Source organism: Sebastes umbrosus, chromosome 8, assembly GCF_015220745.1.
Source record: "Sebastes umbrosus isolate fSebUmb1 chromosome 8, fSebUmb1.pri, whole genome shotgun sequence".
NCBI classification, from domain to species: Eukaryota; Metazoa; Chordata; class Actinopteri; order Perciformes; family Sebastidae; genus Sebastes; species Sebastes umbrosus.
Window position 1 is genome coordinate 21,878,327 of NC_051276.1, and position 25,842 is coordinate 21,904,168.

The window sequence follows — 25,842 nt, forward strand, 5'->3', positions numbered from 1 at the left end:
GAGTTAGTTAAGTTAGTTTTATTTCCCCCCAAAAGCTGTAAAGTATGTAACATTTGTATTTTATCTTTTAATGTCAATAAAATTGTGTTTTTCTCATAATTGAAGTGCAATTTGTCATAGAACAGAATAGCACTCATGATTACTGTACTAAAGTGTGCTATTTTTGAGTGTAACAAAGTATTCAAGATTCAAGATTCAAGATGTACATATTGTCACACCGGTTATACAGGTACAATCGTGTGAAATGCTTTTTGCTGGGAAGCTCCATTAAAATAATAAGTTATATTACAATTATAAAAGGAAATACTTTGTACAAGGCATATTAAGAACATATACAGTATAAGATATATTTTTGTGTGAGTAGGTGTACTTAGTATACTAATGATATATCATTAGTGCTAAAGATATACTGAAATACACTTAAGTGTACTATTTTGACACACCATTAGGATGCACTTCAATATACTTAAGTACAACTTTTTTAACTGATCAGTATGTTTTATGAATACACTTTATTGTATTTCATTTTAAGTAAACTTCAAAGTCATTCCAATTGTAATAAATTATATTTAAAGTGTATTATCCACATATTTTAATTTAATTTAAAATGTCTTTTTATATATATATACTATAAGTGTGTCAACAGTTATCTGAAAAGTGGATTAAAATATACTTTGAGTATAAAAATAATTCATTTTTAAAAAGTGCATCATTAGTAAAAAAAAAACAAATGTACATAAATACATTTAAGTGCATCTTAATGGTGTGTCAAAATAGTACACTTAGTACACTTAATTATGTTTTAGTATATCTTAAGTAGCACTAATGACATATCATTAGTATACTTCATTGTTAGTACACTCAAAAATTAAACACTTTAGTACACTAATCACATGTCCATATGGAAGTATACCAAGTATACTTAAATTAAGAGCAGTTCTCACTTTATGTATCATGTTGACTACCGTTCATATTTTATTCTGAAATAAGTTCCCATGGGATCCACTATGCACCCCTCAGAGGAAATACATCACTACCCAGTTAAAAAAAAAAGTGCACTGAAGTTCACTTAATTTAAGTATACTTGGTATACTTCCATATGCACATGTGGTAGATAGGTACATAGTGTACTAAAGTGTTTTATTTTTGAGTGTACTAACAATGTAGTATACTAATGATATGTCATTAGTGCTACTTAAGATATACTAAAACATAATTAAGTGTACTAAGTGTACTATTTTGACACACCATTATGATGCACTTAAATGTTCTTATGTAAAAACATTTTTTTTTACTAATGATGCACTTTTTAAAAATGAATTATTTTTATACTCAAAGTATATTTTAATCCACTTTTCAGATAACTGTTTACATACTTATAATATATATATAAAAATACATTTTAAATTCAATTAAAATATATGGATAATACACTTTAAATATAATTTATTACAATTGTAATGACTTTGAAGTTTACTTAAAATATAAATGAAATACAATAAAGTGTATTCATAAAACGTACGGATCAGTTAAAAAAAGTTGTACTTAAGTATATTGAAGTGCATTTTAATGGTGTGTCAAAATAGTACACTTAAGTACACTTAAATGTATTTCAGTATATCTTTAGCACTAATGATATATATCATTAGTATACATTGTTACACTCAAAAATAGCACACTTGTATAGTAATCATTAGTGTGCTATTCTGTTCTATGACAAATTGCACTTCAATTATGAGAAAAACACAATTTTATTGACATTAAAAGATAAATAAAAATTGTACATACTTTACAGCTTTGGGGGGAAAAAACAAACTAAACTAATATAACTGTAGAACATGGGAGGGGCCTTTTAACAGAAACCATATTCAAGAAGGCAGCTGTGGCCAAATATTGAACAGAAAATGTAATATTGATATCGCACAGTGGTATACGTTGATATTGCACATGAACGAGTGAATAATTAATTTTCTGTTTTTTGGTGTGTGCAGTCTACTGGGAGCAGTGTTGATTAGAGTCTGACAGCAGCAGGAAGGAGGGACCTGCGGTATCTCTCTTTCACACACCGCAGTAAGTGTCCTGCATGGGGTGGGACATGTTCGCCATCAGGGATGATAAGCCATCATTCTCCTGTCTCCCACCACCTCCACTGGGTCGAGGGGGCATCCCAGGACAGAGCTGGACTTCTTAACCAGTCTGTTAAGTCTCTTCCTGTCAGCAGTCCAGATGCTGCTGCCCAAGCAGACCACTCCATAGAAGATGGCTGATGCCACCACAGAGTCAAACAAAGGCAATGCTGCATTTATTTATTTAGCTCCAATGATGCAGTCACATCAAATGTCACCTTGAGTAGGCTACAGTGTAGATATGAAAATTAATGTGGATTGAAAAATAGAGTGATGCATTTTCAGTTGATTTGATGAACTTGATTGACATTTTATTTGAAACAGTGTTACTCTGCTAATCAACTGTTGACCATTCATCATTCACCATTGACAGAGAAAACGGTCAAATTTGGTGATATCTATTAGTTAAATATTTTACCCCATTCACCTGTAGAGTCTCCCCTTAAAGAATCACACAGCTGGAGACAAAGTGTTTGGTATAGTGGAAACAGCAGATGTTATATTGTGGTCTGATTAAACACAAGATGCTGATAACCAGGTTATTAAGTAAACTGATTTGGAGCTGTATGAAAGTTTAAGACTTGATGATGTAATGCAGTTTAAGTATTGAGTAAATAGTATTTATGTTATAACTGTTGATTGTCTTGATTATATCAATGAGATCTAGACGGACAGTGAAGTCAGATTAAAGTCTGAACTAACACCAACGTGTCTGAACATCACAGAGAATCTCAGTTTGACAGATTTTGATATCAGCAGTTTTAGCATCACCAGCCTTTCCAATACTGAAATATGGGAAGAGTTTCTCAGTGAAAGTGTCTCTGTAAGTGTAGATGTGAGTCATGTCTTCAGGGTCGTAGAAGGACACCTTCCCCTTGTCATAGTCCAGCTGGACTCTGATCCTCTGGAGACTCTTCTTCACTCTGACTGTCTCACCAGCTTCTTTAGTGTATTTTCCACTGTGATGAGCTAAACACCAGATTCCATATTTTGGTGAGGCATATATCTTCCCCTTCCTGTCAACTGACTCTTTAGTCAAACCTACAAGCCAGTGAGGATGGTCTCCCACCTCCACCTCCCAGCTGTGTTTCCCTGAGCTGAAGCCCTCAGAGCCCAGAACATTGGTAGAATAAGTGTTTCTCTCTGGATTGTCAGGAAGCTGCTGGATTGTGTCTCCATTTCTCACACTGGTCAGATCATCAGACAGATAGAGCCAACGGCCTGCAGTGTTTGGGTCCAGAATGACAGGACTGAAGTGGACCTTGTCCTTCATCTTCTCCCAGACTCTGAAGGACAGGTTGCCCAGGTGTTTGGCCACATCTACCAGCGCTCCTGAGACCAGCTGTGGATCTGACAGTGAGCACTGGACTCTGGCTCTGGTCTGAGTGGCTTTATAACTGCTGAGGAAGGGCACGTTGTGTTTCTGCAGGTCTTCTTCAACAGCAGAGATACTGTCTGACAGAGAGGAGATGTGCTCCTGAATCATCTTCATCTCTCTGCTGATAGTCTTCCCCTTCTGCTCCTCTTCCTCCCTCAGAGCTGCCAGTCTGGACTCCTCTTCCTCTTTCAGGAACTGCTGGAGCTTGTTGAACTCTGCTCTGATCTGCTTCTCTGTGGACAACAGCTCCTTCTTGGAGTGTTGAATCACTTCATTGTATGTTTTCTCCACTTGTTTGTGTTTGTCCCTCTTGTCCTGTAGAGACTTTAAGTCAGATTTCAGCTGGACCTTCAGGTCACTGACTGCTTGTTCTATAGGAACCACCTTGTGACCCGGGTGGAGAAAAAACTCACAGACAGGACACACAGCTCTCTCTTCATCCTTACAGAACAGTTTAGTCTCTTCTTGATGTTTACTACACACCACCTCCACCTTCTTCTCTTCTTTTTCTGTCTCAGATGATCCAGCTTTCTGTCTCTCAGCAAACGAGTCAGACAGTTCCTTCAGTGCAAAGTTCACCACAAGATGATCCTTTGAGGATTTTCTTTTACAAATGGGACAGTTTTTGTTTTTAGCTTGTTCCCAGAATTTCTTCAGGCAGCTTGAACAGAAGCTGTGGTTGCAGCTCAGAGACACAGGATCTCTGAATGTCTCTGAACACACATGGCAGTTCAGGTAACTTCCAACAACAGCAAGTTTTTCAGCCATTCTTTCAAAAGCAAGACTCACCGAGTTACTGTCCCGTCTCTTGATTACTTCAAATACTCCAAATGTGTGTTTTCCAGCAGAGATCTCACACCCTGTAATGGCGTCTCAGCTCTGATCAACAATGTCAAAGTCTATTTTTATTTTTACTCTCCTCTCTCACAGGGTGAATTATTATCAGCAAGAAATGCTGCCATGTCATTATGTCACCAGCAGATGGTGTCAGGATGTCATGTTGAACACTTTCCTCTTGATTAAGAACAATTCCATTTCATTTTTTTAACTCTATAATCAATTTTCATAGACAAAACTAAATAAAATGCAAAATATGTATAAATAATTGTGACTTCTCCTGTTTTGTTTCGCTAAATAAATAATAGAAATGTTCATAAAATGCCAAAAACAAGGAGATGATTGTAATGTTTTAGTCTAACGAGGACTGAACATTTCAACAGGCTGACTGACACTAAACCAGTTGTATGACTTTGTTAGTTTTATCCAGTTGGACTAAATATATAGCACTCTCTAAACCTGCAGAAAACTCACTAAAATGGCTGTTGTTTTTTCACATTGTGTCCGAGTATATGTACAAATAATAATCATGATATAGAATCTACATAAAGTCTCTCAACCTGACTGTATTTGTTTTACTTTCTGGCACATTTTCTCTCTCATTCATTCATTCATTCATTCATGAGTTTTGATGATAATGGTACAGCAGCGCAAAATAAATGTTGGCCTCTTAAGAGCTGAAAAGACTCATGTCTGAGATATAATTCAATCTGAATCATGTGTTTGAGATGATTTGACTCATCTGGTGTCTGATGAAACAACAACAACATCAAGAGACACAGCAGTGATGCATTTCTTAGATACTCTGGACATACAGTATGTCTGACAAACAGAACTGGGGTTTCTGTGAGCACCATATCTGATTAACAGCAAGCTAATATTGATAAATATAAAATTAGAAAGAGTAATTCTATGAGATAAACAAATATACAAGTTTATATGTATATTTGTTTATCCATTATTCCAGTGTGCCTAGAAGCACAAGGCAAAGCCTTGTGCAAAGCACACTGGTCTATTATTCGTCGGGCTTATTTTCTTCTTCTGACTTCTGCCTAAACTTTGCCGCGCTACTCCTCCGGCAGCGTTGCCAGCACAGGTACAAAAATTACATCAAAACGTGCGGAATGATCGGGAATCGTGTGCTATGACCTGACTAAGAGATTCGCGCAACGGTTCCGAAAAAATCGCGCGAAAGCGCGATTTTTTGTTCCATAGGAATGCATTGAAAATCAACGTGAAGAGTGCTCAAAAACACTCATCTTTGGGGCCATACAGAGTCGCCATACTTTAACGTAGAAACATGATTAAAAGTTTAAACGGGTCACGAGACTTGGGACTTTATTTGGCCAAATGGAAATTTTTTGATGGCTGGCACGGTTTTCACGAAATCGCAGTTTACGTTTTGTGAAATTTTCAGACCGCTTCAGATTTTATAATGGGTGTGTATTGCGTAGGTCGTTAAGGGCTAGAGCGCGTGACATCATCGCTAGAGTGTGGGAAAGCTTTGAAATCTTTTGAAAATTTTCCGAACGAATTGCTTTGTAGCCCACAACGTCCACTCCTCATACACAATTAATACATCAAAATGTAGGTATGTTTGTGCCGGTCGCAGTCATGTAGCTATGGAATCAGTCGGACTTACACATTTGGCGACACATGCCTGAACGTGAGAGCAACTGCAGGCTTCGCTCCCATAGGGCCCCATATTAAATTTCACAGAATGTTTTGGATCAGAGAAAAAAGTTACTACTTTTCGAAACTGCCGCCGAGGTCACATTTTTGAAACTACAGACCCAAATGTCGCACCATTTGTTCATCAGAGACTCCTACCTGGTCTCATGAACAATCTAAGTGATAGGAGTCACGGTTTCTGTCGTAGAAGCACTTTTATGACATGTACGTCTCTGGTTAACTCCTATTATAAACTGTCCCACTGCAGCAGTGGCCAATCACCACGGCAACTTTCGATTGCTGCTAGACAGCTGATTCACATTAGCCAATCAGTGCAGGCTGACTAACACACACACACACACACACACACACACACTATTTACTGTATCATGCCATTTCAGTGAGCCAGCATGCTCTAAACCAGGGCTTCAATGGATCAGGGACATAATTAATGTTATTAATTACACCTGTGATTAAAAGCCCCCAACCCTCATTGTATGACAACAGGAACTAGGTATTCACCTACTTTTCAAAATAAAATCCCTCAACTCTTACTGAATGTTAACAGGAAACTAAACACTCCTCACGGCCGCCCCAATCACCATGGCAACCACTGACAGACACGCACGCAGCGAAAGGGCCTACAGTGATGACCTCACTATGGACCTCAGACAGTCTGAATCTGCCCCCCATCCCCCCCCCCCATCCCCCCAGCACCAGGCACACTGGTCAAAATTTCTTGCGAAATTTTCTAGTTATCTATTAAGTTGTGTTACTTCCACCTCTCAGACCGAAACACGAGGTGGCGGTAATGTGCATTATTGCACTGGTTGCCCACCGCCGTTTAAACCACCGAAGAAGAAGTAGAAGATGAAAAAACAATAAACACGTGACGATCAAAGATGGCGGCATTTCCTGCTTGGTCGCATCTGTGAACTTGTTCTTCGTTCTTTTGGTGCAAATGCATTCATTTTGTTGTTGCCATTTTCTCTTCAAGTTGACGTATTAACGGATTGTTTAGGACGGTATTACTGCGTGTCTCTGCGGGTTGTTGTTACAGTGCGTCGTGGTGTTTTATAGTTTATCTCGCGTCAGTTAGCTAGTTAACTGTAACGGTCAGTTAACTGTAACGGTCAGTTAACTGTCAGCGGTAACTACTAACTGTCAGCGGTAACGGTCAGTTAACTGTCAGCGGTAACGGCTAACTGTCAGCGGTAACGGCTAACTGTCAGCGGTAACGGCTAACTGTCAGCGGTAACGGTCAGTTAACTGTCAGCGGTAACGGTCAGTTAACTGTCAGCGGTAACGGTCAGTTAACTGTCAGCGGTAACGGTCAGTTAACTGTCAGCGGTAACGGTCAGTTAACTGTCAGCGGTAACGGCTAACTGTCAGCGGTAACGGCTAACTGTCAGCGGTAACGGTCAGTTAACTGTCAGCGGTAACTACTGTCAGCGGTAACGGCTAACTGTCAGCGGTAACGGTCAGTTAACTGTCAGCGGTAACGGCTAACTGTCAGCGGTAACGGTCAGTTAACTGTCAGCGGTAACGGCTAACTGTCAGCGGTAACGGTCAGTTAACTGTCAGCGGTAACGGTCAGTTAACTGTCAGCGGTAACGGCTAACTGTCAGCGGTAACGGTCAGTTAACTGTCAGCGGTAACGGCTAACTGTCAGCGGTAACGGTCAGTTAACTGTCAGCGGTAACGGTCAGTTAACTGTCAGCGGTAACGGTCAGTTAACTGTCAGCGGTAACGGTCAGTTAACTGTCAGCGGTAACGGTCAGTTAACTGTCAGCGGTAACGGTCAGTTAACTGTCAGCGGTAACGGTCAGTTAACTGTCAGCGGTAACGGTCGGACAGGAGACGGACCGGCAGTGACAGCAGCTCAGGAACTTTAGATATATTGTTTGCAGTCCAGATATGAAGGAGGACTTGACCCTGGTCCAGAGACTGAGCGGACACCCGGACTCTCGGTGCTGGTTCGTCAGCTGGAGCCCGACCGGGACGCTGCTGGCCTCATGCGGGGGGGACAAGGCCATCCGGATCTGGGGACGAGAGGGTGAGATGACGGTTACAGAGGACAGCTTTTCTACTGATTAAAACTAGTTACACTTCCTTCTGGGATACTTACAGACACCCAGAGCTCCTCGACGTTACCTCCTCGTGAATGTTATTTCTGTTATAAGTTATAAGGAGTTCCTCCACGTCTTACTAGTTTACCATGCGTCTCTCTGGTGGCTGATCAACACAAGACAACATGATGGAGATGTTTTATGTTTCTGCCTTTTTACTCAGTCAAAGTAGTGAAGATACTTTCAATCATAGCAAATAATCTTCACTTCTATTTCCCCTTTGTTATGTGTAAGATAGATAGATAGATAGATAGATAGATAGATAGTTAGATAGTTAGATAGATAGATAGTTAGATAGATAGATAGATAGATAGATAGATAGTTAGATAGTTAGATAGATAGTTAGATAGATAGATAGATAGATAGATAGATAGATAGTAACTTTATTGATCCCGAGGGAAAGTTTCCAGCATCACAGTTCCATAGTGCAAAACATGTTAGTAAAAAGGCAGTAAAAAAGTTAGTAGTGCAAAGTACAAAAAAATATACCAGATATAAAAAATACAAGGAGATGAAGAAAACTGTTAAAAGTGAATATAGTGCAGGGTAACAACTGTGATACAGGACTATTAAAAAAGTGAATAAAGTGCAGAAGAGACTGTTAAAAAGTGAATATAGTGCAGAAGAGACTGTTAAAAAGTGAATATAGTGCAGGGAAAGTGCATTGTGTGCATTATTATCTGTCCTGCAGACCGTCCTCCTTTGACCCCTTTGAAAATGTCCATGCCAGTTTTTCCTCACCAAAATTTAGTGCAAGTTTGGAGCGTTATTCAACCTCCTTCCGACGAGCTAGTATGACATGGTACCGATGGATTCCTTAGGTTTTCTAATTTCATGTGATACCCGTATCTTCAACCATTTGTTAGATAAAATAACTAGAGAGCAGTGTCTGTTTGGGCTAATCCAGTTAATTAAATACTTGAATAACCAAGGAACTTCATTACATTGATGCACAAATCCTGTAAATCCATATTGCCACTAAAGCTGTCTTGCTCATTGATTTGATTGCTGCCTCAGTATAAACGGTATGACTTCTCTTTTTGTAGGTGACTCTTGGATATGTAAGAGTGTGGTCCAGGATGGACACCAGCGCACTGTGAGGAAAGTGGCGTGGTCTCCCTGTGGGAATTATCTGGCCTCTGCCAGCTTCGATGCAACCACATGCATCTGGAAAAAGAAGAATGATGATTTTGAGGTGAGATGAGATGTTTAATCTTCACTTTAAATGCTGTATCTTTTGTAGATTTTACCCAGAGTTTCACCTTGTCTTCTAGAGTTTGACTGTGTTGGAAGGACATGAAAATGAGGTCAAGTGTGTGGCGTGGGCACCTTCGGGGAATCTGCTGGCAACATGTAGCCGAGACAAGAGTGTCTGGGTCTGGGAAGGTTTGTGTTAAACTACAGTGTGTCACAACCCCAGATGCATGCCATGAATCTAATTCATAGCAGGAAATCAGCAAACCTACTGATCTATCTCTTCGTATGTCCATGGAAATGATCTCTTTCTCTTTGCGTTTCACAGTGGATGAAGAAGATGAGTATGAGTGTGTTACCGTTGTGAACTCTCACACACAAGACGTCAAGCATATTGTGTGGCACCCGACCCAGGAGGTAGGTCACCCTCTGATCTATGCACCCGAATGATTTCTCAATGTGTTGCATCACTATCTTACTATGTTTTTCCCATGTGTTTACACAGCTCCTGGCTTCATGCAGCTACGACAACAACATTTGTATTTACAAGGAAGAGGATGATGACTGGGAGTGCAAGGCCACCTTGCAAGGACACACGTCCACAGTCTGGAGTTTGACTTTTGATCCAACTGGACATAGGCTGGCCTCCTGCAGCGATGACCGCACCGTGAAGATTTGGAAAGAGTCTCCCAATGAAAGTGGACAGGGTGAGATGTTAGTGGTAGTAAGCAGTATGTCATAAAAAAAAAGTCAAAGTGTAGTATGCCATAAAATTAGCATACAAAATGTCATAATATAGTACAGGGGTCGGCAACTACATTTGTCCAAGGACCAGAATTTTTCTAAGCAGACACTGTGGGGCCAGACTTTTAAAAAAAGGCCTAATTAGCCTATCATTGTTTCATATTTTCAATTTTTTACACAAGTAATGTTATTTTCATTAGCCTGTATCCGTGTGAATAGACTCCTAAAAACATGTGTATTCCATAATAACTAGATACTTAATTAGAAAATGCTCTTACATCTCTGTAAAATAGCATAGTATTGTTTGCCATAAATATATCATAGTGTAGCTTGCCATACAAATATCATAGTATAGTATGTCATTAAATATTTAATTGACTGACAGAAAAAAATAACAATATTTTAGTATGCCATAAAAGTCATAAAAATGTAAAAAAATATAATAGTATAGTTTGTCGTAAAAATGGCATAGTATATTATGTCATAAATATGTCACAGTACAGTATGTTATATAAATAGCATAGTGTTGTTTGCCCTAAATATATCATAATATAGTATGTGATTAACATATCATAGTATAGTTTGCCATAAAAATGTCATTCAAAATATCAGTGTAGTATGTCATAAAAATATCATATAGTATGTCATTAAAATATCATAGTATAGTATGTCATAAAAATATCATATACAGTATGTATCAATTTAATTATTGATAAGTTTTACCAACACAAAGCACTTCAGCAGACAAAGAACACAGTAAGCTCTAGAAGACTAACAAGTGGAGCAGCTGCATACCATTGGAGACATTTAATATCAGTTACATACTTGAATTTATCTATACACATTTTAATTTTTTTAGGTCTAAGTAGACAGATGCTGCTGCACTATTTTATCTAACTTTTTCCCCTGCTCTGCTTGTTAAACAGGAGACTCGTCGTGGAAGTGTGTTTGCACTCTGTCTGGGTACCATGGACGGACAGTGTATGATGTCGCCTGGTAAGACCCATCTCATTTTCATATACCGTATAGGCACAACGCACTCCGAGCGCTGGTTGTACTCTCGGCTTGTTGAGATCTGTGGATCAGTCTGCTCCTTCACTAAGGTTATCTCATCACATCGCCACACGTTCTCTGCCACGTCACGGAATGCTTTGAATTTATTTTTCCATGTTATAGGGTGAATCTGATTAAACGCAAGGAAAATGTAGCATATGAGGGTAAACTTGCACAGCCTTCCATAGTATTGGTTCAGAGGATAAATTGACACGAGTAAAATCATGTCAGCTGCACTCTGTGTACAAGAAAGAATTGCAAGAAACCTGCTAATAGAGCACTAGCTCAGTATGTCATTTTCACATGTTTGCATGCACTGGAATTTGTCATCATGTCAGATCAAACTGAAAACAGTGATCCTTGTTCAGGTGTCGGCTGACTGGCGCCTTGGCAACAGCGTGTGGTGACGATACGGTGCGAGTGTTTAAGGAGGATGAGACGGCCGATCCGGACCAGCCGGTGTTCTCGCTGGTTGCTCGGGCGACCAAAGCTCACACCCAGGATGTCAACTGTGTCGCATGGAACCCAAAGGAGGCCGGACTCCTGGCCGCCTGCAGCGATGACGGAGAGATCACCATCTGGAGGTTCCAAGAGGAAGACTGAACAGTGAACATAACTGGCCTCTCACTGAACGAAAAAAACGTTATTGCAAGCTACACAGGGACTGTGTGTTTCTGAGGTCACCACGCAATATTGTTCATTCAACTTTTACAGCTTATCCGGATAGCTCGGCTGGATTCAGCTTGATATTACGGTGGTCACCTGTCATGTCTGTTTCTAAACTGAATACTTCACCGCATCTTGTGCTTTGTAAGTCTACATATGTCTTTATAACAGCTGAATTAAGAATTTATTGACATTTAAAAACAATTGTGTGGCTTCTTTTTATTGCAAAAAATATTCCAGACAGCACATCATACTAAAAACATTGAGACCAGTCCAAGAATTAGATTTCATAACAAAACAATTTAAGTCCAAAAATATAACTGGACAGTTTTCCTTGTATTTGAAGACCCAATCTGGAAAAGGAGCATAGCATCACTGACTTTTTTTCAACCTTTAATCTAATTTTAGCAAGACCTGAAAACTGACAGTAGATCACAAAGTTTTATAGACCTAATACACTCAGTGAGCAGGTTGCCATGCATCTGTAATACATGACTAATTATATTAACTGTACTGATCCTGTACACTTTAATTCTGGACTGGTGTACATCATTCGGGTGATTTAAAATGAAAGGTACTGAATAAAATGACTTATTTCCACGAGATAATGACATGCTTACAGACAATGAAGGGCCATGAAACAGGCTGAATATCTACAGTAAAAAAACAAAAACGCCTACTAATCCCTCTCGAAATCAAACAAAATAATGCAATAATCATGTTACTGATCAGTCCGAGTCGCTGTCTCCCTCGCTGTCGGCCTCCTTCACGTCCGCGCTGAACTTGTACTCCTGGTCACAGCCCATGTATGCGTCACTCATGAAGTACAGGGTGTAGTTGTGAACGCCCATCGCTGGTGCGACAAAGTCCAGCTTGACCTGCAGAGGAGGGGGGGGGGACAACAACACATGAACAAAATGAGGCCTCTGTTGGTTTAAAGAGCATTTCTACTGGTCATGGGTCATATGTAGTGGGCGACTCTGACTAACCTTTGCTTTCTGCTGGAGAGTCAGCCTCTTGATAGAGATGAGGCTGTTAGACTTGGGGTCTCCGATCACCACCCACCAGCCCTCCTCACGTTTCTGTAATAATGAAAATGATTTACAAAAATAGTAAATAAAAAAAATATTATAAATAAGAAACTCTTGGAAATGCAAAATGGAAAAACCCATGGTGTTTACCTGTGGGAAAAGAGGTGCAATGACCGGCCCGGTCACTTCCTCCTCTCTCTCCAGCTGAACCTGGACCAGAACTGGACTGCCACTGTAAAGAAACATGGAAATAAACATCAACATATGCCAAAAAATAGAAATGACTATGTATTCATCCAGTAATTACTGAAGGCACCACCACTGACAGAATCCATACACACCTCTTGATGTTTTCCTTTTCTGCTACTTCGTACGACAGCTCGATGTTGGGGTAGCGGTTACAGAAGCGAGCCACGTCGGCCATCTGGACGTCTGAGAGCTGCAGCAAAGCAGTTCTGTCTTCATCCTCCATCTCCATGATGTCAAAGATGCTCTCCACACCCTGATGGAAAAGAGCAGGGATAAGCTCGTCAGTGTAGTTTTGAAAGCAAGAGTTTGATTTTAGGATTTAGTAGAACGAGAGAACACTGACGTACCTTATCTGTGCAGCGCTTGATGTGCTCTGAGGTGAAGAAGGGCAGCTGTTTGAGGTATGAGTCCTTGGACCACATGGCCTGGGTGACCATCTGAGCCAGCTCCATAGCTGCCAGTGCGGGACTCAGCCAGCCGTTACTGGACAGCACGTCAACGCAGGCCTGGATCAGACGAACCGCCTACAAAAGCACAACACGCAGGTTTAATATGCGCACTGGAATCCAATCCAGAATTTCTCCCCACTCCGCGCCACAATCCCCACAAATGTGTACCTTGCTCAGGATGTCCTCTGTGTCCGACTGCAGCTCAGCACTCAGCTGCATCCTGGAGAGGTGGGCTTGCAGCAGCAGGTTGGTCTTAACGTGGGGATCGTTGAACTTCGGGTTGTTCAGTTTGTGGGGCACTTTCTGTGCCAACTGAAATAGAAAAATAGGTTGTTCCAACACAATCAGTTCCATACTGACTAAGTAGAGAACTGTTAATATTACTGTGATGTGCTAAGAGTGGTTCATTATATTGGAGATATGTTTGTTTACCTGTCGGAGAAGTGCATCCTCGTGATGTCTAATGGGAATGTTCTTGTACTCGGCAGCATTGGAGATGATCTCGATCAATCCACGGATCTTTGTCTTGGCGTTCAGGGACATGCTGAACAACTCTGTCAAACCCAACCAAACAACAAGTCAGTTATGTGTGAATTCAACACATTTCTTCATACATAAAGGATCTATGACAGGCAATGATAATCAGGCAATGATTTTCAGCGAGTGTGATAGGACAGTTGTGTTGGCACAAACCGATGGTGGTGTAGTTGATGTAGTAATAGGCAGCGATCATGCCCAGATTGAGTGGCGCTACATCCATCTCGTCCTCTATGCTGATGCACTTGGACTGCTCCAGGTCATGTAGCGTGTGTTCCACCAGCTCAGACAGGTGGTCCGACAGGTGACGATGGGACATGCCTGACAAGGTTGACACAAAACTTGACATTTAGGAGTTGATCCAGTATAAGTAAAAAACATATTTATTATTTTTTTTAAACAGTTCTTTGCTTTTTAAAAGCCGACAGGATGAGACTCACCTTGCAGGTTGTAGTAGTTGGGGTTCTGGGTCATACGGCGGTAGAGGAACGTCCATGTCAGGTAGTCCACGGCGTCCTGCTTGTTCTCCACAGTCTTGGTGACGATCTCGGCATTGAAGTGGTCATGGAGGCAGTGGTCCAAGTGAGACTCCACCGGCAGCGGCTCGTACAGGAACTTCTTGAAGAAGTCCTATCAAGAAAAGGAAGAAAAACAAAAACTGTTTGGTTCGTTCTTACTGTCGCAACTCACAGTTTTCAAAACCGAAGACAAGCAACTGAGGTCTCTCTACCTTCTTGGAGCCCTGACACATGATAACACAGCGTCCCTCATCATCTAGCATGGGTCTGTTCGCCTTGCCCACCATCTGGAGGACGTCATATATGGGATAGTCCACATATCTGAGGGGAAAAAAAGAGGAGAATGTCACCAACACAATACATATTATGCATAGAACACGCCTCAGTGAGAGCATCAAACTAGTGGGAGCCTTACGCATGGATTTTGCCATTGTAGTACTGGGTGTCCATGACGATGACGAGGTGTGCGGAGATGTTGATGCCCCAGCAGAGTGAACGAGAGGACACCACCACCTGAACTGCGCCTGTAAAAAAAAGGAGAAGGACAAGAGAAATCATTATTTAGTCCTAAACCTCCATAGACCGAGCTGGAAGTGCAGAGCAGGAGCGAGTCGTACCCGAGTTGAAGAGCTGCTCCACTATTCTGCGTTCGGTTGCAGACAGGCCCTCGTGCAGGTAGCCCACGCCGTTGGCCAGAGTCTCTTTCAGAGTTGAGTCATTTATTTTCTCAAGGAATGGAGCGAGGTCTTTCTCAGCGCAATGCAAGAACCTACAGAGAGACAAACATTTAGTTTTTCGTCCAGCGTCGAGATGTAACATAAGACACCGTCACAGTCTACTCCTCATCTACAGGCATGATGTCATTGTGCACGACTGACCTCTGAGGAACCACGTCAGCAGCACAGAAGGTGAGGATGTCGATGGCCGTGAGGCGAGTCTGTCTGCGGGACGGGACGAACACCACGGCCGGCTTGGAGGGAGAGTGCTTCATGATGGCGTGGTACACCGGCTTAGCCATGGACAGCAGGCGAGTCTGAGTGTGACTCACGTTGAAGCCCTAAAACAGACCAGAGAAGTTAGCAGCAAATCAGGAATTTATGTTCTCTTGCCGGCTGCACATTTGTGTATCCCTATTTTTGCTGACGCAGTTTACAGACCTGGATGTGCAGCTCCAGAGGCACGGGTCTGACGTTGGGGTGGAAGTTGAACGTGGCTGTGGTGCTGCAGCCCAGCCAGTGGGCCACGTCTTTGGCGTTGGACAAAGACGAGCTGAGGGCCACGATGCGGATGGGGCGCTCGATCTGAGAGGAGATGTACCTCATCCTGGAGCAGATGACCTCTAGCACAGGCTGATGAAAAGAAACAAAAAGGACATTAACATGACGCACAGTCTACAAATGACTATTTGCAGTGCACACCTAATGCGTAGGACGTGAAACGTATTGTGTTCTTACTCCATTTTCTCCTCCGATGAGGTGGGCCTCGTCCACGATGAAGAGGCTGACGTTCTGGACGTTCTTCCTCTGTTTCCAGCGGCGAGACAGGATGTCCCATTTGTCGGGGGTGCTGACAATAATGTCCCCCTTTCCCAAGAGCTTCAGATCCGTGCTAGTTTCTCCCGTCAGCAGCACCACCTTTTTGTTCAGGATATCCTGGAACTTCTGGTGCCAGTCGACAAACACCTGAGTAACAAAAAATTGACATGTTAGATGGAAAAAAAAATAAGCAATGTGGACATAAACACACTTCCAACCGACTTCATACCTGTTCGGCCAGTGCTTCCATTGGGGTGATGTAGACACAGCGACCTTCTGCGTTGTGCAGCAGCATCCTCAGAATAGCAAACTCTGCACAGATGGTCTTTCCACTGCCGGTGGGAGCTCCCACGAACACGTTATCGTCACTGTTGTACACGGCGTTGAACACTGGAGCGACAGAAATAACACAACCAATGAAGAAAACAATGTGAAATGGACAGAGAGCCTCTGAGCACTCTTTCGCCTGAAGAACCACAAATGGGAAAGCTATCGTTTGATTCAATGATGATGGAAAGTGGGGTACAGATTGGCAGACTCGTTCTGTACCTTGTGTCTGAATAGGGTTGAAGAAGGGGAACTTGTTCTGGTAGAGAGCCTCGAAGGCGGAGTTCCTGAGAGCAGTGACGGGCAGCGGCTGCAGGTCCAGCAGCTCAGTAGGCGGGGGGTACTTCTCTGGTAGGATCAAGTGACGGAAGGATACCGGGAGCTGAGTCTCACAGGCTGAGAAGAAACAGAAAAAATAAAGCAGTTGGTTGAAATGCTTACATAAACATTGTGTGAACTCCATAAGGTTTCAATGAATTTTACGTACAGAGCCATCGGTCTGAGACCACGCGGATGAAGTACTGCGGCGGCAGAGGCTCGAACACTGGGACAAAGAAAGTCACGAGGTGTTCGTCCTGGGCGTACTTGGCTTTGAGCAGGAAGTACTCGTGGTGGAGGATGACCTCACTGTCCACATCCTCAACCAGGATCCAGAAAGCTTCAGACGATCCATGAATCTAAGTGGGGAAAGGAAAGTGTCAGCATGCTAAGAAACAGAGATTGTTGCAGCGCATCATGGGTCTAACTACTAACCTTGTCGTCCCACTGGAAGTCAGGCGTGATGGTGAGCTCCACTTTCAGAGTAGAGCGGGTGATGGGCTGCAGGTGGACAGCCAGGTCCAGTTTGGGGAACTGGTGGACGTATTTGTGGATGGTCTTCCCCATTTTGGGCATTCGGATCAGCTCGCCTGAAAAATTAAATGTATGGCTTTTAGTCACTCTCCAGGCTGAGGAGGGAATTCAGTGAGCATGCTGCGAGGGGACGAAAACTCACCAATCTCATTGTGGTTGAGGTCGTAGAGACGCTCAAAGGGGAAGTTCTTCTTCTCGATCTTCTTGATCACTTCCTCTGGCAACTTCTTGAACTGTCGCAGAGGAGACATCGACTGCCACCTGCAGAGAACGGAGATACAGAAGATTAGCATCGGCACACAAAACACCGCACAGCCTGTTTGGAGCGGAATGAGCGACACACTTACATTCTCTTGTCAATCATCTTGCAAAGATTCATGGTCTTGTCTGTCAGTTGAGCCCAGCCTCTGTTGAGAACGATCTCAAATATGGCACGCATTAACCTTCCAGCACTCTGTAGGGAATACAAATTAATTCAAAATCAACTTCAATTCAAGAACAAAAACTTTGTTTATTTCCTTACCAACATGAATAAAATAGATGAATACTATTAAATTAATGTTGATAACGAAATAAACGGTTATGTTTGGCAGCAACATTTTCAGAAAACCAATATTAAAACACATGTACAAGGGAAATTTCTTTGACAATGATGAAAGCGAGTTCTGACGTACCTGTGTAACGTACACCATGTCGGCCATGAGAGCAAAGCCTTCCAGTTTGAGTTGAGAGATGAACGCCTGGAGCAGCACGTTGATCTGAAATGATAAGACAGGGCCACTTTTATTGGGATATAATTAATGCAACTTAGTGACACTGCTAGTGAATCTGCACGCCGGCAGCCTGTTGCACCACCTGTACACATCTTCTCTCTTAAGTTAGGGTGCAAAGTCAACACTAAACGACACGTTGAAAACTAGTTAGTTTGATACTAAAGCACCACAGAGAGGTTCATCTTAGTCGTAAAGTCTACACAAACCAAAATAATGTTATTGACAATTTAATGTATTTTTTACAAACTGGTCACTTGTTATGAATGTTACCTTAGCACTGGGCTCCTCAATGCTTTCCTTCACAGGTATGGGAACTCTTTCCAGCAGCTTCTGAAGTTCCAGCTTCTCCTCCTAAAAGACACGGCAACATGTCAGTATTTACATTCAGCGTGTTCAATGGATTTATGTCGACCGTGACTGTCTGGAGACAACCGTACCTCTCTCACTGTGATGTTCCTGAACTCTGAGGAAAGTGAGAAGACTCTGAAGAGCTCAATCTCACTGAGAGTGGGCTTCAGCAGCTGGTTGTAAGTTTGAATGGAGTCATGGGTGATGTAGAAGTGACTGGCGATGCGTCCCAGGTCTGTAACCTTCAGGTTAAAAAAAGAAAAGACAACCATTAAAATCCCAAAGCGAACTAATCACTAACATGGCATTAAATAAATAATTAAGAGATGATAAGCGGCTGAGCTGTGTGCATACCTGGAAGCTGCCAGTCCTCTTGTCGTATTTGACGAGGCTGTTCTTGTCCAGGACGTTGGCTGCTGTGTGCACCAGGTCCATCCTGCGTCTCTCCAGCAGGGGGTCTGCACTCCGGTCGTCGTGGGAGACGCCGTACAGGGTGGGGTTGCGGAGCATGCGCACATACAGGTAGGTGTAGCCGAGCCAGTTCACAGCGTCCTGACACAACAAAAATATGAGAAATTACAGAAATTGTAAAAGAAATAGAACATTTAATCAGCTCCTTATGCATCTGATTTACATGCCACTAACCTTTACGGTCTGCACATTGCCCAGCACTATCTCAGCATTGAGCATGTCCGGCAGCTTGCACACCATCTGACTCTCTATGGGTAGCTGCTGGTTGAGCAGGGACAGATAGTACTGCAGCTCTCCGTGGGACGTGATCAGGATTCCCTCTCCTTTGGTGTCGTACTGAGGACGGCCGGCTCGTCCAAGCATCTGAAATAAGACATTGAGGGTTATTACTGTTAGTGAGAGGTACAAAGCACTCTTTCCTGCAGTTTAGTATCCTGCACAGACTCACCTGCAAAATGTCCAGGGCTCCGAGTTCAGTCCATCTGCCTTTCTCCGGGCTGTACACCTGAGTGCCTTTAATGATGACGGTGTGTGCCGGCAGGTTGACACCCCAAGCCAGAGTAGCCGTGGACACCAGAACCTGGATGTGTCGATCGGCAAACAGATCCTCCACCAGCGTACGGTCCACTCTGGTCATACCAGCGTGGTGGATCGCGAAGCCGTAAGGCAGCAAATCCTTCAGTTCGAGGTTCTGGATGAGAAAGTTCAGGTGTGAGTCTGACAGGGTTCTGAACGAGCACGAAAGAAACTCTGAATTTCATCTTATTTTGTTGCGGTGAAGTTTCAGGTTAGCGGTGTTGGCTCACCTTGCACTGCTCAGCCTCAGTTCTCAACACTTCAGTCGATGCTGAACCCTCTCTGAGGAAAAGTCCCAGCGTGTCCTTCTCCAAACACATGTCTCTTATGGCCCTAGCTGTCTTTCCCGTCTCCTTCCTGGAGTGGACAAATACCAGCACCTGATGGAGACAAGTGAATGTCAGGAGTCTCCCAAAATCAGCGTGTAGAGTGAGGCAACTGCATGCATGTAATTATAGTCAAAGTTTCCCCCTTTGGGGAAAAACAAGTCAGAGACGACTCACCTGGTTCTTGCCAGCATGCTCCATTATCTTTTCATAGACGATCTCATTCATGATCTGGAAACGTTTGATGGCCTTCTTCTCTGTGATGCCGACATAAGTCTGCTCAAGGGGCACCGGGCGGAAACTACAGAGAACAAAAAAATGCGGTTATCAGAGATGAACATGCAAACGAGAAAACACATATAGCCGTTAATGGAAAGTGTCCTCGTCATTCTCCAAAGGGCGTACCTGTTGTCGAAGTAGAAGAGTCCCTTGGCGGGATCTACACGCAGGCAGGTAGCCACATCCTCGTAGTTGGGCAGTGTGGCGCTGAGGCCCAGCAGACGCACATCCTCCTGGGTCAGCTCCACGTTGCGGATGGTCCTCGCCACCAGAGATTCCAACACGGGTCCGCGGTCATCGTGCAGCAGGTGGATTTCATCCTGCAGGTGAGAGTTTTATGTCAAATCATCTGCACGTAAAATTAAACGTGTACTGCACGACGGAACCGTTCGCAGCACTTACAATGATAATGAGGCGCACTAGCTGGGTGTAGGTACGCTCTCCGCCTTTACGGGTGATGATGTCCCATTTCTCAGGGGTGCACACAATGATTTGTGTGGCGTTTATCTCCTCTTTACACAGCTGGTGGTCTCCTGTCAGCTCGGAAACGGTAATGCCGTAACTTGCCAAGCGCTGTGAAAAGGGAGAACGTAAGTAAATCACTAAAACCACACAGCCACTGAATGATTGATTTCATGTATAAAAATCTCTGCAGGACAGAGGTGGGACTCACCTTACTGAAACTTCCCACCATCTCCTGTACTAGCGAACGCATGGGCGCAATATAGATGATTTTGAAGTCATCCACATTGATGGTTCCATCCAGGTTTATGTGCTTTCCAATTTCTCTCAGCATTGCCATCAAAGCAACGTTAGTCTTACCGGCTCCCTGTGTGCACAAAGAATAACCAAATTATAGGAGAAAACTCACTTGGTGGGGGGGGGGGAACTGTTACAAAGCTTTTGGCTTTAACAAAGTTAACTTACCGTAGGTGCACACACTAGCAGGTTCTCGTCCGTCTCCAAGGTCGTCTTGTAGAGTTTGCTCTGGATGCGATTCAGGGTTTTGAACCCTTCAAATCCAGCCTGTGCATACTTGGGCAGCTTCTCGATGGGAACAAGCACCTGATGAGACAACAATATGCTGAATGAAGGACTGCTCATCACTGAAACGTTTGCACTAGTTGCTGCATAGTTTTCTGTAATGAGACGCGTAACCAACGAACCTCATCGTCCGCAAACGGCTTGGGTTTGAGGGCAGGCACGTGGACTTCTTCGTAGCCTTTGCGCTGTTTGCGAAATGAGCCATCTGGCAGTTGGCAACGCTTGTTGGCCATGAAATGGCTCCCCTGTGTGAAGGCCAGGTCATCAAGGTCCAGCAACTGTCGAGGTGCCAATGACTGTAGGATAAAAAGAACGACATGTCAACCTTAGTGTATACATAACTGATACTATTTTACTACCCCAATGTAATCTTGGGTTAGTTTATAGGGACAAATACCATAGGTAGCTTGCATGATGTGCCGTTGATATATGAACACATTATTTACCTCTCCATGGTCGATGTCCATCGCTTCCAAGTCATCAACACGAGACTTCCTCACCCTCTCCCTGCGAGATCGTTCCTCCTAAGAACACAAAAACCCATGAATAACAGATGTGATGGACTAAACTAAAGAGATACTTTGATGCAATTTCTTGCATACGTTTACAAGCTTACCCGAATAATATCCTCCTTCTCCGTCTCTTGCAGCTGGTAAAGGATCTTCGACAGCTCCTGATCAGACTCCATCTTTCCTATGATCCGCTCCTTTTCTGCCTCACTCTGAGCACTCGCCAGCATGGTACAATACTGAACTGTGTGTCAGAAGAAAGAAAGTGATTAACTTCAAAAAAAAGGCACAAGATCCAATCATTTGAAACAACCTCGATGTACCCCGCTGACTTACTCATGCGGCGATGCTGACGGAGGATTTTGATGAAATCGAAGGTGTTGAAGCCGAGCAGCAACACCAGCTGGTTCTCACATTCTCTATCATCGCTGGCCGTCTGTGGAATAAAGACACACAATGGATGAGCGAGGCCCAAAAATGCACACGTGTGTGCTAAACAAAAAGCTCCCAGCACACCAGATGCCAGACATACTGTACCTTGAGGATTTCCAAGACTTCATCGGCTTTCTTTTGGGAGACGATGGCATCGTCATAGAAACGGCTGAGCTGACGCTGGAGCCAAAAGGCATCAATGTCTCGAGGATGTAGATCTTTTTTCTTCACCGTCATCACGTCGCCTGTGGCACCAAGCTAAATAAAGAGTAATTTATTTACTTTCTGTGTAGTGTAGTGTGCAATAAGATACAACTATCTCTGTAAATAATACACTGGTTTAATTCAGTTCAAATATTGAGTCAGATGTTACACTTACGTTGGCTGAAAGAGCGCAGCCGACACCTGCCTCCTCTCCTTCGCTGTCTTCATCCGAGTGTTCGTCTCGTACCTCTCCAAACTGGTCTTCATCCCCCTCCTAAATAAAAAGGAAAAATAAAGATAAATGACCCATAAACCCAGAACTTGCAGCTCCAAAATCAGGGATAACTTAAGAGTTGTGATTCTTAAGGAATAAGCAAAAAGCCCTCACCTCCTCATCAGATTCAAACTGGACATTTACACCATACGTCTCATCGATGTTGTCATCTGTAAACAAAAGATAAAGTCCGCAATCACAAAAATAGTTCCATGGAAAACTGAAACATGACACACTTATCTTATATTATAATAATAAATACTGCATAGTTATTTCCGGTGTAATTACCCATATTCTGTAAGTCCTTGTCCCCTCCGTAGTCGGAGATCTTCTTGCCCAAATTAACCAACACATGGTAGCGGGTGTCATCAGCAGGCCCAAGAAGCTGCTCTACTTCACGTCGCCTCTCCTTGTCCCTCATTTTATCGTTCTTCAGCACCGCTAATACTTCATCAGCCGCTCCACACAGAATATCACGCGGCTGCAGGAAGATATAATAATAATAAGTAGGTCAATAAAGGCTTCAGGTGCTGGTCGCTGATGAAAAACACAAGCTGACATTTAAACAAAACGGGTGTTTTAGAGTTTTTCTGACCTGATCTCCCAAAGCAGCATGGATGAAGCTGAGCAACACTTCATAGGTCTCTCTGGTTTCTTTGGTTTTAGGCTTGTACACGATGCCCACCATTTCATCAATGCCTTCAGACAGAAGGGTGTAACCCTTCATTCTGTTGGTGTCGTGTCTGTCCTCGTCTCTTTTTCGCCTCCTGTATAGACGGAACAAAATGAAAAGGATTAGGGTAGTGTCGCTCTGTGGACACCAGAACAACATAACTGAGGTGTGTAATGAGCATCCTACATTAAATGCTTTACACATTTGGGCCAAATATTTTCTCGAACCACAGCACAGATTATTTCAGTACAAAAAGAGAAACACCTTGCAGCGCCATCAAACAGGCTTGTGTTGACACTTGTCAATCCACAAACTATAGTAATGTTATATGTTGTGGCAATGCCTAAACAGAATAAAACATGTACACACACACATTAGTATGTTGTTTTAACTTGACAATAATCATCGTTTAGTAACTTCTTTAAATTTAATTCACATAATACTAGACAGGTTAATCATCTTCATCTACCTTTTTACAAAACAAAACATGGCCGGTACTCCCTCAGATATCGTGGTGTACAAATATGGAACACCGAAATACACGTTATCAAGAGCTCGTTATCCTTAGAGCATTTTAAAAGGAAATTATCACATTTAATTCATCCATCCATCCATCCATCTTCAACCGCTTATCCGGGATCGGGTCGCGGGGGCAACAGCTCCAGCAGGGCACCCCAAACTTCCCTTTCCCGGGCCACATTAACCAGCTCTGACTGGGGGATCCCGAGGCGTTCCCAGGCCAGAGTAGAGATATAATCTCTCCACCTAGTCCTGGGTCTTCCCCGTGGTCTCCTCCCAGCTGGTCGTGCCTGGAACACCTCCCAAGGGAGGCGCCCAGGAGGCATCCTTACCAGATGCCCGAACCACCTCAACTGGCTCCTTTCGACGCAAAGGAGCAAGGACTCTACTCCGAGTCCCTCCCGGATGACTGAGCTTCTTACCCTATCTCTAAGGGAGACGCCAGCCACCCTCCTGAGGAAACCCATTTCGGCCGCTTGCACTCGCGACCTCGTTCTTTCGGTCATGACCCAACCCTCATGACCATAGGTGAGAGTAGGAACGAAGATTGACCGGTAGATCGAGAGCTTTGCCTTCCGGCTCAGCTCTCTTTTCGTCACAACGGTGCGGTAAAGCGAATGCAATACCGCCCCTGCTGCTCCGATTCTCCAACCAATCTCACGTTCCATCGTCGAACAAGACCCCGAGATACTTGAACTCCTTCACTCGGGGTAAGGACTCATTCCCTACCCACATTTAATTCATGATGTCTAATTATCTTTTGATATGTTTAGATGTATTTTATTTTCTGTACTGTTTTTTGTATGTATTTCATTGTTTTTATTGGATTGTTTCCCACTGTTTGGTTAGGGGGTTTTTCTGCACATTTTGTGTACTTCTTGTTGTTGTTTAACTTTTGTTGTATTTTTTAAATTATGTTAGTTTAGATCTTTCTCAATTTCTTTTCTTCTGGAGTTAGGTGGAGGCCCTTTGTATAAGCCTGTGGCCTCTGGCCTCTTGTTTTTTTCATTGACTGGATTTTTGTGCAGTTTTATACATGTGCAAATAAAAAAAAAGACAATCAAAATGTTGTTGTTGTTGACAGTAACTGACTTGTCTCGTCTCTCCTCCAGCTTCTGGGGTTTGGTCCTCTGCGCCTTGTCACCCATCTTGGTGTTGTCCATCTTCCCCACCAGGGTGAGCACCTCTCCGGTGGGCTCATCTCTCCGCGTGCGGTCGATCAGAGAGCGATCGGCTTGTAACACCAAGTTTGAGTTCTAACAATTCAACAACAAAGACAACGTGGTCAGTCAGGAGTCAGGACAGCAAGTCTGCAGCAGCTAAGCGAAACACAGAGTTTAAAACATATGATGTTAGCAACTTGATAAAGTAGGATCATATTAATTACTATGACTCCTCTCTGTGTGCTCCTCTACTCACCGCTTTGTACTCGTACTGCAGGCTCCGGGCAGTAACATCCGCCATGGTGCTGGTTTACTCTTCTAGCTTTTACCCGCTTCACTTTAACAAACCTGAACTCAGCACATCCACAGAGTTCACTTCACTCTGTCTGTTTATGTAGACGCGGGGAACATCGATGCAATAGTCAGAGATGGTCCCGAGTTTCATTCAAGTAAAGTGCGTCTGTAGTACGTTACGTAAAGCAGGTGATGCTAACAGGCTAACACGAGCGCACAACAAGCCGCTGCTGGTTTCCGCTTCCGGTGTCAAAGGTCAGACCCGCAACATGGAGCAGAAACAAACAGCGCCCCCTTTAGATCTCTTTATGTCTCTTCATACTGTAAGTGTTTTAATTGCCTATATCCACAATAGAGTATTTACAGAATACTAAATCTTTTGATTAATCTGTATTGTTCTTTGAATCTTTATTCAACTGCTTCTTCTGCTACTACTATTACACCCAAATACCACTTTCTGTCTAACCTTATAGTTCTTAACCCTCCTGTTGTCCTTGGGTCAAATTTGACCCGTTTTCAAACTTCATTATATCATAAATATGAATTTCTTTAATCTAATTGATCCAAAAATGTCATGGATGGTTGCCTACTGTGGTCTTTGCAAAAATATTGACCACTACTTTCGTTGAATTGTGGGTGTTTTATTCAAATCTATAGCATC

General features: G+C 43.0%; 3 protein-coding genes across 5 annotated transcripts in view; 1 reads left to right on the forward strand and 2 right to left on the reverse strand.

The window, feature by feature from the left end:
* Positions 1–1,783: 1,783 nt before the first annotated feature.
* LOC119493682 (zinc-binding protein A33-like) lies at positions 1,784–4,567 on the reverse strand. Its single transcript, XM_037779184.1, has one exon. It carries the CDS (start codon positions 4,270–4,272, stop codon positions 2,824–2,826), a length of 1,449 nt encoding a protein of 482 aa, XP_037635112.1. The 5' UTR covers positions 4,273–4,567; the 3' UTR covers positions 1,784–2,823.
* A 2,330-nt stretch (positions 4,568–6,897) lies between these two features.
* Positions 6,898–11,999, forward strand: ciao1 (cytosolic iron-sulfur assembly component 1). Of its 2 annotated transcripts, none has more exons than XM_037778534.1 (8): positions 6,898–7,720; positions 7,818–8,068; positions 9,188–9,336; positions 9,416–9,527; positions 9,664–9,752; positions 9,841–10,042; positions 11,006–11,075; positions 11,501–11,999. In XM_037778534.1, exons 2-8 carry the CDS (start codon positions 7,930–7,932, stop codon positions 11,733–11,735), a joined length of 996 nt encoding a protein of 331 aa, XP_037634462.1. In that variant the 5' UTR covers positions 6,898–7,720; positions 7,818–7,929; the 3' UTR covers positions 11,736–11,999. The 2 variants fall into 2 exon arrangements, with proteins under 2 accessions (XP_037634462.1, XP_037634463.1); XM_037778535.1 differs by having other exon boundaries at positions 6,898–7,193; positions 7,842–8,068.
* Positions 12,000–12,002: 3 nt separating this feature from the next.
* Positions 12,003–25,842, reverse strand: part of snrnp200 (small nuclear ribonucleoprotein 200 (U5)) — a 29,483-nt gene continuing 15,643 nt past the window's right edge. The window contains exons 1-44 of one of the 2 annotated variants that reach the window (XM_037778529.1): positions 25,144–25,451; positions 24,817–24,980; positions 23,128–23,299; positions 22,821–23,013; positions 22,647–22,702; positions 22,434–22,532; positions 22,160–22,312; positions 21,959–22,058; positions 21,730–21,866; positions 21,560–21,637; positions 21,236–21,409; positions 20,997–21,134; positions 20,743–20,898; positions 20,472–20,642; positions 20,196–20,389; positions 19,968–20,091; positions 19,695–19,844; positions 19,337–19,579; positions 19,063–19,251; positions 18,772–18,969; positions 18,507–18,659; positions 18,340–18,420; positions 17,971–18,054; positions 17,644–17,750; positions 17,439–17,557; positions 17,198–17,352; positions 16,932–17,121; positions 16,667–16,840; positions 16,347–16,507; positions 16,037–16,264; positions 15,740–15,931; positions 15,461–15,639; positions 15,200–15,351; positions 14,998–15,106; positions 14,795–14,903; positions 14,505–14,694; positions 14,221–14,385; positions 13,960–14,081; positions 13,696–13,839; positions 13,426–13,602; positions 13,171–13,331; positions 12,980–13,061; positions 12,788–12,880; positions 12,003–12,676 (exon numbers count right to left, since the gene is read on the reverse strand). In XM_037778529.1, coding sequence (XP_037634457.1) covers positions 12,527–12,676; positions 12,788–12,880; positions 12,980–13,061; positions 13,171–13,331; positions 13,426–13,602; positions 13,696–13,839; positions 13,960–14,081; positions 14,221–14,385; positions 14,505–14,694; positions 14,795–14,903; positions 14,998–15,106; positions 15,200–15,351; positions 15,461–15,639; positions 15,740–15,931; positions 16,037–16,264; positions 16,347–16,507; positions 16,667–16,840; positions 16,932–17,121; positions 17,198–17,352; positions 17,439–17,557; positions 17,644–17,750; positions 17,971–18,054; positions 18,340–18,420; positions 18,507–18,659; positions 18,772–18,969; positions 19,063–19,251; positions 19,337–19,579; positions 19,695–19,844; positions 19,968–20,091; positions 20,196–20,389; positions 20,472–20,642; positions 20,743–20,898; positions 20,997–21,134; positions 21,236–21,409; positions 21,560–21,637; positions 21,730–21,866; positions 21,959–22,058; positions 22,160–22,312; positions 22,434–22,532; positions 22,647–22,702; positions 22,821–23,013; positions 23,128–23,299; positions 24,817–24,980; positions 25,144–25,188 — 6,411 coding nt within the window. In that variant the 5' untranslated portion in view covers positions 25,189–25,451 and the 3' untranslated portion in view covers positions 12,003–12,526. Of the gene's footprint in view, positions 12,677–12,787; positions 12,881–12,979; positions 13,062–13,170; positions 13,332–13,425; positions 13,603–13,695; positions 13,840–13,959; positions 14,082–14,220; positions 14,386–14,504; positions 14,695–14,794; positions 14,904–14,997; positions 15,107–15,199; positions 15,352–15,460; positions 15,640–15,739; positions 15,932–16,036; positions 16,265–16,346; positions 16,508–16,666; positions 16,841–16,931; positions 17,122–17,197; positions 17,353–17,438; positions 17,558–17,643; positions 17,751–17,970; positions 18,055–18,339; positions 18,421–18,506; positions 18,660–18,771; positions 18,970–19,062; positions 19,252–19,336; positions 19,580–19,694; positions 19,845–19,967; positions 20,092–20,195; positions 20,390–20,471; positions 20,643–20,742; positions 20,899–20,996; positions 21,135–21,235; positions 21,410–21,559; positions 21,638–21,729; positions 21,867–21,958; positions 22,059–22,159; positions 22,313–22,433; positions 22,533–22,646; positions 22,703–22,820; positions 23,014–23,127; positions 23,300–24,816; positions 24,981–25,143; positions 25,452–25,842 lie in introns of those variants that run through there. The other variant, XM_037778530.1, reaches the window with a different exon arrangement.

What these genes read in the sequence shown, in the direction of transcription:
- LOC119493682 (XM_037779184.1), bottom strand. Translation starts at nt 4,272, where the DNA reads ATGGCTGAAAAACTTGCTGTTGTTGGAAGTTACCTGAACTGCCATGTG.
- ciao1 (XM_037778534.1), top strand. Translation starts at nt 7,930, where the DNA reads ATGAAGGAGGACTTGACCCTGGTCCAGAGACTGAGCGGACACCCGGAC. An exon ending in AGAAGAATGATGATTTTGAG is followed by an intron (nt 9,337 to 9,415) that starts GTGAGATGAGAT and finishes CTTGTCTTCTAG; the next exon opens with AGTTTGACTGTGTTGGAAGG. An exon ending in GAGTGTCTGGGTCTGGGAAG is followed by an intron (nt 9,528 to 9,663) that starts GTTTGTGTTAAA and finishes TGCGTTTCACAG; the next exon opens with TGGATGAAGAAGATGAGTAT.